Raw genomic sequence first — 16,076 nt, forward strand, 5'->3', positions numbered from 1 at the left:
CCTAGTTCCAAATGCTGATTCTCACAATGAACCTGAGCCCTACAAATTCACAAGGTCTGCGTATTAAAGCAAGTCTAGGAGAGATCTATTCAAAGAGTTCAGTGACTGCAGAGGAATTAACTTAACTGCAGGCAGATGATGTCCAAAGATTATGCTGTCTGGCCCCAGAATGATGAGGAGGGAGAAGGGGACCTGACTTACCAAATAGGAACAGCTGAACCTGAACTCAACTTTTTAGTTACCTCTAAGGCTTCTCTATGCCCATGACTAAATGTAACTTCTCAGAAGCCTGCTGAAAAACCTGCCAATTCGTTTTCAGAGAACATCCAACATTCAAGCCTATGTGTTCATGAAACAGTTTATAACATGTACTCCAGTCTGTTTCTCTGCAAGAAGGTAAAGGGAGCAGGTCTGCCAGGATATTCCAAAGAAAGGCAACTCTAATTCATGTCTAGCATTTTAAATAGTCCTGGCATGCTTCTCATGGGAAGATGAGAAAACAGGATATTGTCTGCCTTTTCAGGTTGGCACCTTGCTTCTACGTCTCCCCACAAAACAACAGGTTCCTGAACCCACTCTATGTGATGTCATAGTCTCGGCTTCCCTTCAACAACCCATAGATCCACAGCCACCACACCTGGAGAAATATTAACAGGAATATTATATGGATTAATGATAATATCTGGTACTATTACAAATGGTGGGCCTTCATGTAAATTGCTACTGGGATGTTTAACAGGACATTTTTAAAGTCTTAAATGAATTTCTTTGAATCAACCATTGTGCATCTTGGAATTTGTTTAAATGCTAGAAAGAAGTTAGCAATAATCTAAATAACCAATAATAGAGGATTTTTAACAATGTTAAGCATGTCTCTTATGTGTAAGCACTTATAGGTATTGATATGAAAGAGTAGATTACGATGCAATATATTGTATAAAATGTGAACTCACAAAAAAAGATATGTCCACACATTAAATAACACTTTTAAAAAACAGAAATAAAATGCACAAGTTTAATAGTTGTTTCCCAGGGAATGCAATTATGAGTTATTGGGTATTTTTTGAGATACACGTTAGGAGAATGAGTTGCTTTAGTGAGGAACAAAAAAGGCTTCCTTTTGTGAAAATGAAACCTGAGGTGTGTGACCATAACTAGGGGCAGCTTTTACCTTGGGACCAGTTCTCATTAGTTCACTGCCAGAGGCAATCTACCTTCTACTCTATCTAGACACTTCGTTAGAGCTCTACTCCAAGTAAGCTGAGTGTTTTTCAATAGAAAATCCCCACCAGCTAAAAGAGATTTAGAGACGACATTGAATGTAAAACTTAAAACTAGTCCATTTGAAATCATTTAAACACTTTTCATTATTGTTGCTCATTTGAACTCATCTTCATTGAGCTTTCACTGTATTTACTTATTAGAAGAGAAAAAAAAAATACACCAGAGCTCTGTAAAACAATTAGACAATATTTATTCATTTTAAAATGGAAAGATTCAACTTTTTCACATGCAACAAGTGTAACCTTCTTTTGTCTAGGTCATCTTTCCATGACTACCTAAAAAATCCTTACCATGGTCTTCTGCGTACATCATAAAGATCAATCTTGTTTGGAGTTCTACTGTTATCAACCCATGGAGAAGCTAAAAGAGAGAAATTAAATTAAAAATAGAAAAATTAAATCAAAATATTAGCTATCATCTAAAAGATATTTTGAAAAGTCACAAAACACCTTTCACACTGTCCACTCTTAAATGTTGCGAGCAATGTTAAAATGAGAGATACAATCCTTATGCCCTTAGTCTTTTTTAAAATGGAAAACAACACAGCAATATTAAAGTTAACATGTCAATTTTCCTTTTTCACATTATTTCATAAATAACTTGTAGACAAAGGGATTTCCTGGATGTAACTTACATGTTTACCATGTGTCCAGAGGTTATACATTTTATTTCTCCTCTACTAACACAAAAATTTACCTTAAAAGAAAAATTATTTGCCACAGATGGAACTGTACTTTCAATTATTTGATCTTTATATTTTCATTCAATGCTATACTATCTTGATCTATAAAAGATAGTTGTTTTTCCTGGATTGTTATTTATATAATAGCATAATTTTTTAAATATATTTTTTGATGTTTATTTTATTTTTGAGAGAGAGAGAGAGAGAGAGAGAGAGAGTCAGCGAACATGAGCGGGACAGAGGCAGAGATAGGGGGAGACACAAAATCTGAAGGTTCCAGGCTCTGAGCTGTCAGCACAGAGCCCAACACGGAGTTCGAACTCACAAGATCATGACCTGGATTGAAGTCAGACACTTAACCAACTGAGCCACCCAGGCACCCCAAGAGCATAAATCTTTAACCTTATTACTCACATATTTGATAATGGCCAGAATGTTTGAGATTATAATTAAAAGGTTAAATGAGAATTAAAATAAATCCACGAAAAACTATTTTCCTTAAATTTATTTGATTGATTCAGGTAAAATTCAAGAATCTTCTGTTAGTTTCGGAGACTTTACCATTTTGCAGCTGTCAGAAGAAAAAGAAACATTGTCTAACTGCATTGATTTTTTTACATATAATTAATTTACACTCACTCTAAGTCTATACTTTAATTAAACTTAAATGCTTTACACACACACACAACTTAGACCTAATGGAGAATAATAAACGCTAATAAATCAGATGACAATTTTATGCTGAAGAGGTCCTCTCCTTGAACACATGACTCTTATGAAAATTTCTATTGTACATGACTTATGCCCTCGAACCTATTTTGCCCTCATCTTTATTTAAAACTATGGAAATTATGACAGACTTGACTGTGAATCAGGTTTATTAGCCAAACAAGATAATATGGCCAATCAGGATATGTCAAAAAAACAAAACAAGACAAACAAAAAAAACAAAAAAACATACTTCTGAGTCTCTCCTTGACTAAGAAATTTCTTTCTCCTGGGCGACTATATTAAAAAATGACTTCTATCAGTCAGTTTAAATATAGCACTACTCTAACAACCATTTACAAAGTAGTCAATGCAACTGAAATGATAAGTTTACTTTCATTCCTGCAATCTGCACTTGCAAAAACTTAAAGCCACTGAGATCACATTTCACTTTGTTTTTCTTTTTGTGGTAGCACTGGAATAAAGCAATAAGCATGCTGGGAGACATGCCAGTTCATTTTCAAGTATTCCTCTATAATATGTGACTCCCCAAGCTGAGGGTCATCGTGGTAACTACAAATTTAAATGAATGATATCCTTTCAGTACAATGCTGTGCTGGTTATACATTTATTGCCTCTCAGATTTAAATTCACCCATTTATCTTACTCTATAAAACCGGATCTGGGCTCTTTAAATATTTTTCTTTTATCAATGAACTCAATTTAAGCTTTGTCAGCAGAAGATGAAAGAGAGACACTCAATGAGAAAGGGGATTTTGCTTCCTGCTGCTGATTTGTTTCCTCAAAGGCTCTTGGGACCCATGAAGCTCTCCTGATTTCTGGCTCCTGCATGTTCTCCAGCAAACAAATGGCCAGCAGCACCCCATGACGATTTCTGTAGTGGAGTGCCTTCGATGACACATTTAGAACCATACAGGGTGAATTACCAGCAAACCATTCCAGCGTGACACTGTAGCAACTTTTCGGTCATTTGGTGGGCGGTGACTATGTCTTCTATAAGAAGATCTGGATCTCGGTCCAGAGGCACCTGAGACTGAGGTTGCTTCCTTGGACTCTCTATCTGAAATCTAGGGGTAGCTGTTCTTACATATTACATTAAGTAATGCTATACCTGGTATTCCTGTATTATTCAGAGTAATCTCTACTTCTAGCTAATCCCCTATGACTCCAATCCCTGTTATAAGTAACAATTCTTAAAAAAATAAATAAATAAATAACTTAAAAAAAAAAAACTAACTTTCCCATTCAAAATACTGTTTTCTCTCTCCTGATTGAATTCAGACTGTTACAAATGATTGGGTGAGAAAACAGAAGTGAGAAAAGGCCACAACAACCACCATGAGTTGGAAGTGGTTAAATAATGAATTTGATAAGTGACTTAATGAAACGGTATTTGAAAGTCAGATATAACTCCGACTTCTGAATTCTTTGCCGATGACATCTAGAATTTCTGCTTTCACTGTAACTGCTAATTGAAATTAACTGTGATATGTAGTACAACGCTCCATAAAATTGAGATTTTTCTTCAAAGACAGATAAAAGGTTTGCAATTTACAGTATGAGCCAGCCCATTAAATTTTAATATGGTCTATATTTAAAAATATTAATAGCATTCTCTTACAAGTCTTCTGAGATATTTACTATTAGGAAATAACCCTTTATTATACCAAATTAGGATATTTATATTATGGTAAAATTAAACATCGTACTTTGTTCTGTGATATTACTAATTAATTCGTCGTAAAATCCATTGTGGCATTTAAGTGGTACATTATTTATAGAGGCTTAGAATTATGGAAGGTCAAATAGTAAAAAGGATAATAACCATATACTGAAATTCCCGGAAATAATCAGTTTCTTAATGATGCATAATGAAAGCCACCTGTTTTGAGAGGAAATTGGAGCTTCTAAAGTCCCTGTAAAAAGCACAATGGTATTCATTTTAGATGTCTCTCTTGCTTTCCACTAAAATTTTGGGAAGACAGGAGAAAGGAGTCGAGTCCAAAAAGGGGACATTTTCCTGAATGTCATCATTAATGGTGTTAATGGCCACTTATGAGAATGTTTTCTCCAATCAAAAATGAACTAGGGGATGTCTTTGACAAATCTACTAGACTACAATTCCATTTCACATGATATTTAGAGTGTGCTATGCTGGTTACTGAATCACTGATTTTAAAAGGTATTTAAGTGTACAATTACTCAGAATACTGAAATAAGTCTTAGAGAAATATTCCTGAGAAAGTAGAGCCAGTTTCTAGTTAATATACTCCAAAAATAATATGAAAGTGTGGTTTTTCATTTCAGCTGCTAGGAAATAATATAGCCCATAATGATGAATTGAGGGCTAATTCTCTTGATAGATACACCATTTCAAATGATAGCTAATTGGATTTCCAATTAACAAGTTCAAATGCATTTTTCCAATTCTAACAGATGTCACATTTTCGATCACATGAAATGAAAAAAGTAAACTTCACATACTCAAAAATACCTTTAAACCCACCCTGGTCCTACCGGCTGGATCTAGTCGGTATTATGTGGATCATTATTTTAAGCTTGCCTTAATCACCTTTTATGGATTACTCGCAATGGCTCTAACTTGTAAACTATGATAACAAATTTGGACTGTTTTTAAGCCAGAATTAATTCAGCAAGAGGGAGCTGTGTAGCTCGCAAAATTTCCAAGAATCTGAATGTTGCTGCCCAAATACTACCGTCTTAGAAGGAATCTCCACATTCCCTAATTCATATCATGGCTCTCACATCAAAATCCAGGATGAGTCTCATTAGCAGAGTGAGGGTTACTGACCCACACAGAGATGCCCGAGAATCTAGAAAGGCAAATAGCTGGCCTTTCCAGATTCTGAGTTATGAGACGTGCTCTACTCTCCAGTAAAACTTATAATCTAGGAAATACCCAAAACATGGAAAGAGGATTCTCTCTCAGTTATGGTAACACAACTCAATGAACATTTCAAATCTTCTGCTTATCGGCACAGTTTATGTCCACTCACAGAACAGTCTAAGTAAAATATTACTAGCCTTAGAGGCAGAGATTCCACTTCAAGATGGTATTCAATGACCTATCCCTGGGGATACTTTTGCCTTCTTTAGCACTTGGCTTCCAAGTCACTTATGAAGTGTGGAGAAGGCATGCTCAAGTCACAATCTCAGGCTGTGACTTTCACACACCTGAGTGTGCCGTATCTATACGGTGCCGTATAGATACAGAGGAGGTCTGACAAGTAGACTCTCTGGGTAGGCACCCATTTCCAAAAGCAAAATTTCACAATGCAACGCAGGTACCTAACTCTGGTAGGTGGCTGGCAGCCTTGGCCTTTGGTACAGACGGACGACTAAATCAGGAGTAACGTCCACTACTGTAACATCAAATTTTCTGTTTTCAGCAATGTTTCAAGTAAGCCACCTTTAAAATGAGACACAGGAGGAAGGGCTAAATTCAGAACCCCGTAAATACATTAAAGATGTTGGACTTAAGAACAATTTCCAGATTAAACCTTAGAACTGGGATTGCTTGTACAAGAAACTCACCGGAATAAAGTGAGTAGAAAACAATTCCATGTTGTTTTTGAGGTTGTTTTTGTTACCAAGGAAATGACAAGCCCAGTCTGCACAAATGTGGTCACTGTTGTGAAGCTGAAAAGTGATTTTGGGGCTCTAAACCTGCTGCGTAAACAACAAGATAGGAAAGCTGTTTAGCCCCAGGCACATCCTTCTTCAATGTGGCAGAGACGGTTATAGACAGAAGGGTTCCTCCCACAGAATACTACCAGGAGCAAGCAGCTGAGTTAACCAAAATTTTCTCTTTATCCAAGAGTAAGCAATCTTTGTTTCTTACTTGAGGAATTGTAATACATACATACCACAGAGCTGTGAGTGCTCTGTATTTTCTATCTTTCTTTAAACGGCAATTTTTATTCTGGTCATCCAGGAGACAGTATCATTACATTTAAGAAACGTGGGTAATAATAGCAATAGGTCAGAGAAAGTAACTGGTATTCTGCTGTATGACAGTTAAATTAGGAAAAGTCACATCCACGTGATGGAGAGAACTGCACATTATCAGAGATCGTGGATTTTTATCTGGACTTACTAACTTGTTGGGTGGAACTGGATCATGTTCTACACAAAGATGGTGAGTGCGTGCTATGTGTGGGAAAAAAATGTGTGCACAGATACTCGGATTACCAGAGCAACAGCCTGTGACAGGACGTTATGACACTTTTTTTTTTCTCCATTCTCCTAGTAACAGTACCCCCTAAGGTTTAGGTGATTACCTACTAGAAACTGTATTTCTCAGTCTCTATTGCCACAATGGGGCCACGTGATGAAATTCAACAGCATGTGAGCAGTGATTGATGTACAACGTTTTGGTCACGCTGTTTGTCTTCCACTAAATTTTCCCTTTTTCATCTGAACCGTGACTATGGTCCTGTTGGTCCAGCTTGGGTCATACAGATGGGCACAATAACTGAAGGAATGGCACACAGATGGAACCACAGTTGCTGAAGACCTCATGGACCCCTAGGGTTGGTTAGGGTAACTTAACCAACTAATCTACCTATTGGGTAAGAGTTTTACCTGAGACAAATATGTATAATCTCTGTCATGTTAGCCATTGTTTAAGTAACTGAATCAATCATGTGACTGGTTAGAACTTTTCCTGGTTACACAGACCTGAGTCAAGTTTTTGTTTTATTTTTAAGAGTATTTATTGATTTATTTATTTAGAGAGATAGGGAGAGAGAGAGAGGTACTGATTGATTCCCAAGCATCCTCCGTGCTGACAGTGCAGACGGTGAACTGAATGAGCCACCCAGGTGCCCCAGACCTGAGTCAAGTTTTAAAGCCCAGAGAACATATGGGAAGTAAAAGCTTCACAGAGTGTTTGAAACTTGCACTGTTTTTTCTTATATTCCTCTATCTTCTTAGGAGAGCATCATTTTACCTTTGGGGACACTGCTTATAGCTTTATAATATTTATATTACTATAATCCAGTTAATTTTGGTTTTATCATTCATCTATTAATGCTGTATTTTGGGGTACGCATGTTTTTGAAAAGTGACTGGTCCCCAGTCAGTGGTCATGCCCAGATGAAGTTTTCAAATGCTGAATGACTGAAGCTTTATGGCAAAGAGCCACCAAGGAGAAGGACAGGCAGAAAGTAAGACTAGAAAGTAATCACTCCAACTGAGTTAACACTCAGAGGAAGAGTTCATCCTCTTCTCTTCTCTTCTCTTTAAAATAGACTTGGCTGATTGGAAACAGCCTAATGTAGAACTCCACAAATGAGTTTTGGAGCTAGTCTACCTAGATTTTTCACTGGCTAAAGTACTTAACCTGTTGTCAATAAAATGAGAATAATAATTCCTATTTCCCACTTCCAAGGGTTAGAGTTAAGATTCAATGATACACACACACCAACACTTAGAATTGAGTTGGCATGTAATAAGCAATCCATTGTGGATATCAGAAAAACAGTATCACTGAGTCCCTGGACGTGCTTATTATAGAGGGATTTTTAAAATAGATTATTATAGAGGTGCCTGGGTGGCTCAGTTGGTTGAGTGTTTGACTTGTGATTTCAATTCAGATCATGATCCCAAGGGTCATGGGATTGAGCTCAGCGTGGAGCCTACTTGAGATTCTCTCTCTCTCTCTCTCTCTCTCTCTCTCTGCACCTCTCCCTGCTCTCACTCTCTAATAAAAAATAAATAAATAAACAATCTCTTTTAAAAAATAAAATAGATTATTTTAAGATGTGCTTAGAGGGGCACCTGGGTGGCTCAGTCGGTTAAGCGTCTGACTTCAGCTCAGGTCACAATCTCACAGTCCATGAGTTAGAGCCCCACGTCGGGCTCTGGGCCGATGGCTCAGAGCCTGGAGCCTGCTTCCGATTCTGTGTCTCCCTCTCTCTCTGCCCCTCCCCCGTTCATGCTCTGTCTCTCCCTGTCTCAAAAATAAATAAATGTTAAAAAAAAAAAAAGATGTGCTTAGATTTTAACTGCTTACAAACACATTCCTAGGACTACAGCTCGAAATGTCATACCATTTCCCCATCCTACTCCCTCCCCAATGATGCAGGCTGCTGTCAATAAAATTTGCTGGGAATCTAAAAACTGACTACGTGAGGTCACCCCAGAAACCCTTTATAGAACACTGGCTTAGGTTAAGAGAGTAGGGTGAGAAAGGTGTACAGGCAGGGGCCTGGATAATTGCAACACTATGCTTCTTGGCACTTTCCATCTGTCTTTTGTCTTTGTTTCATTTTATTTAGAAACTAAAGTCTCTTAAATTCTATTCTGACTCTTGTTTTTCAGTCCTAGTACCTGTCCTCTCAACCTGTTTATCCAGCTTAATTTCACAAATACTATTCATGATACACAAGGCTCTGTGTTGGGTGATGTGGGGAGTAGACACCTACCCACACAGTCACCTCTATTACTGGCACCGCAATACCTTTTAAAACACATGCAAAATAAATTCCGAAGTAAGACAAAATTTAATAGCTGTTATAATATAGACAAAAACCAAGTTCTCTGAGAGAACAAAGTAAAGAAAGATGGCTTTTGGGAAAGCCTTCATGTGAAAGGCGGTGCTTATATTCTGTTTTAAATGATTGATAAGACGCACATGACCAGAGATGAAGTTCTAGCATCAAAGCCCAAAGAGAATGAAGAGGTAGACTGTAGAAACTAAAATAAAAATTAAACACACAAAAGGAGAAAAAAGGGCAACCAAACAGTGCATGATCAAGACTCAACTGCGTCGTAAGTAAAACTGGACCCGGAGATTGGGTTAGCGTCTTTGAATGATCCAGATAACTTGTTCAAAAATTTATCAGCTATCTCTTTGCAATGCATTTTAATTTAACATGTTTGTAACTTTCTCTCTCACCTGTGAGGTCCTCCAGAGCAAAATCCACTGTTGTTAGTATGTGAATTCTTAGGATACCTTATTTCTTCAGAAACAGGACTCTTGCTTGTTCTCACCACGTTTTCCCCTTCCAACCCATATTTGACTGTATTGATTCATTAATGAAACAGTTTAGGATTTTAATTTAGTTTCTGAGCAATGAGACTTGACGTTCAGATGGTATCACTATTTTGGCTTCAGTGTGCCTTTGATGTCACCACGGTAATATGCCCAGGACATTTCTCTCACTTAGAGACAGCCAGCGGCAGCTCACATACAGACACAATGTATTATAGCCAAGGATAAGTCACTTTAGTTTTAAAAATAAAAGCACTCATTACAAAGTGATTTTTGCTGGTAATTCTACAGATGCCAGGTAACCTACATAAAACATTTTCATTTAACATAAAGGACTATTTGTCAGCAGGAGCAGCAGAGAGCAAGGACAAATTAAGAGGTGGAAGTGGAATATTCAAGAAAGTAAATGGTACACAAAGACTTAATCATTTAGCTGTCCCAACAGTAGTTATTAGCTATAGCTCAGAAATTCGCTCGAAAACAGTGAGTTCTATCGAGAAAAACATCAGGATTTACTGGAAAATGATTTCAGATATGTACTACATACAGAAAAATGTGAACTTGGATGGAGAAAAAGTTTCCCGTTTTGTAAGCTTAACAAATCCAATTGGGTAATATTGATAATTTATAAAATAAAAAAATAAATCACGATTCTACAAGAACAAGTTGCCTGTTTATGTAAATCAAAAATCTTAATGTTGGTGATGTATTTTAAGCTTTTTTTTTTAAATTTGGTACACCTAAGAGAAGTGCTTAAAAAAGTATGTGAATTTTTGACAAATATGTTAATTTTTCTCAATAAAATAGAGTGAACATAAAATGAATTACGTAGCAAAGATGTTTCTATGTGTATGAAAATGGAAGGCTTAAGGTATAGGAATTTAAAAGAAAAAGGAACAGAATGAGAGAGATCTTTTAGAAGTTAAAAAGAACTGAAGCTTTTTAGCAATACTTATTCACACATTTCATATGTAGTGTTGTCCACATCCAATCAGTCTCCATTTTCATATTAGCATCTTATTTAACCACTCTTTCCTGTCAACAATAAAACAAATCACTTAATGAATTTAAGCATGACTGGATCCATAGATGACTACAAAGCGAAAAAGTATTACAACCCGTATCTGTGGAAAATAAGACAGTTTTAGTTACGAGATGAGGTTGTACAAAAGGCAACAAAAATAAGGCTACTGAATCATCTCTATAAATGGGGGTCATTTGAGAATTTCAAAATAGTATTTTTCTTAAGTTTATTTTTATTCATTTTGAGAGAGAGCAGGCAGCATGAGCAGGGGAGGAGCAGAGAGAGAGAGAGAGAGAGAGAGAGAGAGAGAGAATCCAAAGCAGGCTCTGAGCTGTTAGCTGTCAGCAAGGACACAGGCCTCGATCTCATGAAACTGAGATCATGACCTGAGCTGAAATCAAGAGTTAGACCCTTAAAAGACTAAGCCACCTAGGTGCCCCAAGAATTTCACAATATTTGTGTGTGTGCGCACCTGTATTCTACTGTTCTAAATCAAACTTACCACTGTACTCCCCAAATAAAAATACTTGTGGTATTTTATTTCAGCACCCTGTGCCAACGTTCTCACCTCCACTCAAACTAAAAATTATAGTCAACTCACACCTTATGTTCACCACTAAACTCATCTATTCTTTTTTATTGACATATAATTCAGAGACAACAATGTGGTAATTTGATACACTTGTATGATGGTGTTATGCTAAGTGAAAAAATTCATACAAAGAAAGACAAATACTATATGATCTCATTTATATGTGAAGAAGCCAAGCTCACAGAGAGAATTGCCAGAGTCTTGGGAGGGGGGAGTGGCAGGAAAAATGGGGAGATGTTGGTCAAAGGGTCAAATTTCCAATAAGAAGATGAAGAAATTCTGGGAATCTAATGTACAGAATGGTGATTATAGATAATAATATTATATACTTGGAAGTCACTAAGAAACTGCATCTTCAGTGTTCTCACCACAAAAAACTAAGTGTTTCTCCTTCCAATCAGAATAAACACGGCTTTACCTATAGTATTCCACTGCTCACAATGTCTCTGCTATTTTCCCACACATTAAATCCCAGACAAACTATTCTGACATTCAGGGCCACATAATTTGCCATTAATAAACCTTTTGATTTAATATCATTCTTCTTCTGTGACAAACTATTAGATTAACTAGGCTTGCTAGCCTCTGACAACACTTGTTCATTTCCTTGTTTTTCACTTTGTGTCTTTTTTCCTTCTAATTAGCCTTTGCCTTGTCTTCTTCAACTTGATTTTTCAGTACGTAGTTCATACTACTTTCAAACCTAGTCCATAACTCTAGTCAATAATTACCTTGTCTTTTTCTGAACTCCTACAGGCAATCTATTGTTACAGCTGCTCTAATTTATTTGGCATTTAATCATTTAATGATTTGTATTGTAATCGAAATTTCAAGATGTATAAATTTTGACTTCCTAGTTGAATTAAAACTTCCTACAGATCAGAAACAACTCAGTCTTTTAAAACACACATTTGCAAAGAGTAACCACATCAGAAATGTTTTTGTCCCCAGTACCTTTTCCTTTCTTACCTTGTACAGCTTCTGCTTTTTAGCTGCCTACATGACCATCTTGAAGGTAAGTGTATCCATGAGACCACTGAATTCTGGCCAACGTCCCACAAGGGGAAAGGTTCTATGTAAAGTCCAGCAAGTACAACTAAAAAGAGGGAGGGGGCACCTGGGTGGCTCAGTCAGTTAAGTGTCGAACTCTTGATTTTGTCTCAGGTCATGATCACACAGTATGTGAGTTTGAGCCCTGCATGGGACTTCTGTGCTGACAATGTGGAGCCTGCTTGGGGGCTCTCACTAAAAAAAAAAAAAAAAAAAAAAAAAAAAAAAAAAAAGAAAGAAAGGAAAAAAGAAAGAAAGAAAGAAAGAAAGAGAAAAAGGAAGAAAGAAAACATTAAACATTGTCCCTTAAAAAAAGGCACAATTAACACTGGTGGGCCTGAGGCTGAGGCCATATTCCGATGACAGAGAATTAAAGCAGGAATGTGGACCCCTTATTTGTGAAGCTTCCCTATCAGCCCCCATCTATACAACTGATACTCTATGACTTAAGTAAAAAAAAAAACTTCCATAGTCTAAAATCAAATTTTTTTTGTAGTTGGTTATATTCCTCATACACTGGATTTTAATAACTATTAGCATGAAAAAAAAAATAGTGTAGTCACTTCCATTTAATATTTGTTTATACAGAGGTGCCTGGGTAGCTCAGTTAACAGCATCTGACCTCAGTTCAGGTCATGTTCTCCTGGTTCATGGGCTCCAGTCCCTCGTCAGGCTCTGAGCCATCAGCCTGGAGCCTCATTCAGATTCTGTGTCTCCCTCTCTCTCTCTGCCCCGCCCCCCACTTGTGCACACGCGGGTGCGCTCTGTCAAAAATAAACAAACATTTAAAGTTTGTTTACATAGTCATCAGCAAACATAATACATTTAGTTAAACCCTACATCCATTCACAAATATCAAAGTAAAAAAGTAAAAAAAAAATAGGCATTTTTGAAAAAGATAATTGCTCACGGAAAGGAGGACTTCTATAAATACTATAAATGTCAAGGCTCCAATGCTATCCCATTTTCCTCAAATTGGCCAGAAACCTATCAAATGCCACCTTCACAATTAACCAAAAAGAAAACAAGTATTATTTGGACTACACTGTCAGCTGCTATTTGATGCTTAAAATATTTTTGAGGTATTTTTCTCAAAGTAGTAAGCAACGCAGGGACAACTGACCATCCATATACTTCATATACAAGTTCTTTTGCATTGCATTCTGGCAAAAATCTATGCAGATATAACAACAAAGAGTCTTCTCCCAGAGGTATATTTAACACGAACTGAACCTATAATAGGTCCCATTACTGTAATTCCATGGTTTTGCTGTGAACAAATGATGGAGGGAAGAGAAAGAACATGTGTTTAATAAGACATTAAGAAAATGTCATATGAAAATGAGTAGATTTTTAAAAAAAAATTTTAATGCTCATTTATTTCTGAGAGAGAGACAGAGAGAGCATGAGTGGGGGGAGGAGCAGAGAGAGAGGGAGAGAAAGAATCTGAAGCAGGTTCCAGGCTCTGAGCTGTCAGCACAGAGCCGGATGCGGGGCTCGAACTTGTGAACTGCAAAATCATGACCTGAGCCAAAGTCGGATGCCCGACTGACTGAGCCACTCAGGCGCTCCCAAATGAGTAGATTTTTAGTTTCTCTCTCTCTCTCTCTTTTATTTTTATTTTTTGCAAATACAACGAATTATCTTAAAAAAAAAAAAAGAGAAAGTATTGCCTCCATTGGCATTTCAGTGAGCCACTAACTCCTAATTACAATCCCACTTACATCAGGAATTAGAACAATTTCAGGAGATATTAACAGGTAAATGAAAAATTTGTACCTACGTTTTTATGATGGGTAAAAATTCACAACGTTGAAAGCTCTTGAAAGCAATTTATTAGCTTTAAAGTTAATTTATCCAAATCAATTAAGAACTTTTAAAGGAAAGTACTCATGAATTAAGCTGATTTGCCAGTGAGCACATACTCAGTGAAGATGTCACTAGACATGGGTGGCTTCAGCTATGCCAAGAAGCTAGTTGTACGACTAGGTCAAGTCACTCTTTTTACCCCACAGAACAAAGACTATGGACTTAGCAAATGCCAAAGGCCTCAACAGATAAGGAGATAATGTTAGTGTCTGCACTGGAAATCACCTTCAACCATCCCAAGTAACTGGTGAAGAAATAGGCTCAGAGACGTAACATGACTTAGCCAAAGTACACAACGAGGCTGATGGCACTTTTCACACAAATGGAGTGAGAGAGATTCACCTAGTATAGTGCTCCTCATATGATTACACAGCTTATCTACCTTCTACGTTGGAGACATGAAAGAGGAGGAAGGGAGGGGGTGGAGGAGTGAGAGTAGAAGGAAGAGAAGAAAAAAGATACACAGAATCAGTCTTAGTTTATTTCCATACACATCAACCAAATTAGAAAACAGAATTTATGGATGTTCAGTTCAAGGACAGATGTCCGAGTTCAACCCTCCACTAACTACTAACCAAACTACTTTTCAGAACTACAGAGATGCCTTTATATTATGCCAGCTCTAGAAAGTTCCTTATTTGGAGCCAGTAGTTTTTCCATGTCATTTAAATAACCTGATAAGTAGGACTAATGAGACTAGCTGACCATCACTGACTTTCTCCTATATGTAGGCAATTTGCTAAAAAGCATACTTAATTATTTTCCTCTTTTAACAATTCTACATTTATACTTTATTGTGCTCCTGTCTTTTTGCTGAAGTCTGTGGGTGTTTTGCAAAGGTGACCACCACATCAAGTGATAGAAGTGTTATCCCCTGGCTATTGGTAGAATGTACTTGCTTAACCCTCTCACACCAAGTAGCTCTGCTCTAAACTACATCTTAATACTGAACAAGAGAATTTTTTTAGACTCTATTGTGAATCAGAGGATCCTAGTATCTGAATTATTTTCAATAATTGCTTTATTTTCAATTACTATTATAATAACACATTATTTCCAATAATTGTGGCAAAAATTTGTAAAAAAAGATAGTTGACACATTTTTTTACAAATATAAAATTCCCACACTTAGATTAATATAGGAAAGGGTGCCTAGGTGGCTCAGTTAGTTAAGCGTCCGACTTTGGCTCAGGTCATGACCTCACGGCTTGTGAATTTGGGCCCCACGTCTGGCTCCTTGCTGACAGCTCGGAGCCTGGACCCTGCTGGGGATTCTGTGTGTCCCTCTCTCTCTGCCCCTCCCCTGCTCGCAATTGCTCTCTCTCTCTCTCTCCCCAAGATAAATAAACATTTGAAAAAGAGCTAAATATATACATATGAAATAGATCTTGTCTGATCCTCACAGTTCTGCAACATAGCGTGGAAGCTGATTTTTTCATCTTACCAGTGTAGAGACTCGAAGCCTGAGACAGAGGGTTGATGGATTTAGTTAAAAAAAATATAGGACACCCAGTTAAATCTGAGTTTCAATAAAGATCAGATACGTTTCTAGTGCAAATACTTCCCAAATATTGCACACCTATACTAAAAAATTCTTTGTTGTTTATACAAAGTTCAAAATTAACTGGGCAATTTTTATTTTACCTGGAAACCCTACTGAGAAGTGACTTAACTAAGGTCATAGGCTAAACCTTCATTTTCAGACCAATTCCACCACGTGAGGTTACTGCGAGATACTTTTGCTTAGTCATTTGTTTACAACGCCTTCCATATTTCTATTTCACCTTCCTTGTCAACTCACTGTAATCTCAATCATGTCCTTCAATTT

The 16,076-nt window shown here is 37.0% G+C and overlaps 1 protein-coding gene across 5 annotated transcripts in view; it reads right to left on the reverse strand.

Moving 5' to 3' along the window:
- Nucleotides 1-16,076, reverse strand: part of CACNA2D1 (calcium voltage-gated channel auxiliary subunit alpha2delta 1) — a 495,461-nt gene that overhangs the window by 123,111 nt on the left and 356,274 nt on the right. For all 5 annotated transcript variants that reach the window (XR_006196625.1, XM_042916580.1, XM_042916568.1 and 2 more), the window contains exon 8: nucleotides 1,575-1,644. Coding sequence is in view for 4 of the 5 variants with exons in the window: in XM_042916580.1 (XP_042772514.1) it covers nucleotides 1,575-1,644 (70 nt within the window). In the remaining variant the exon portion in view is untranslated. The remainder of the gene's footprint in view (nucleotides 1-1,574; nucleotides 1,645-16,076) is intronic.

This window comes from Panthera leo, chromosome A2 (genome assembly GCF_018350215.1).
Source record: "Panthera leo isolate Ple1 chromosome A2, P.leo_Ple1_pat1.1, whole genome shotgun sequence".
In the NCBI taxonomy this organism is placed as follows: domain Eukaryota; kingdom Metazoa; phylum Chordata; class Mammalia; order Carnivora; family Felidae; genus Panthera; species Panthera leo.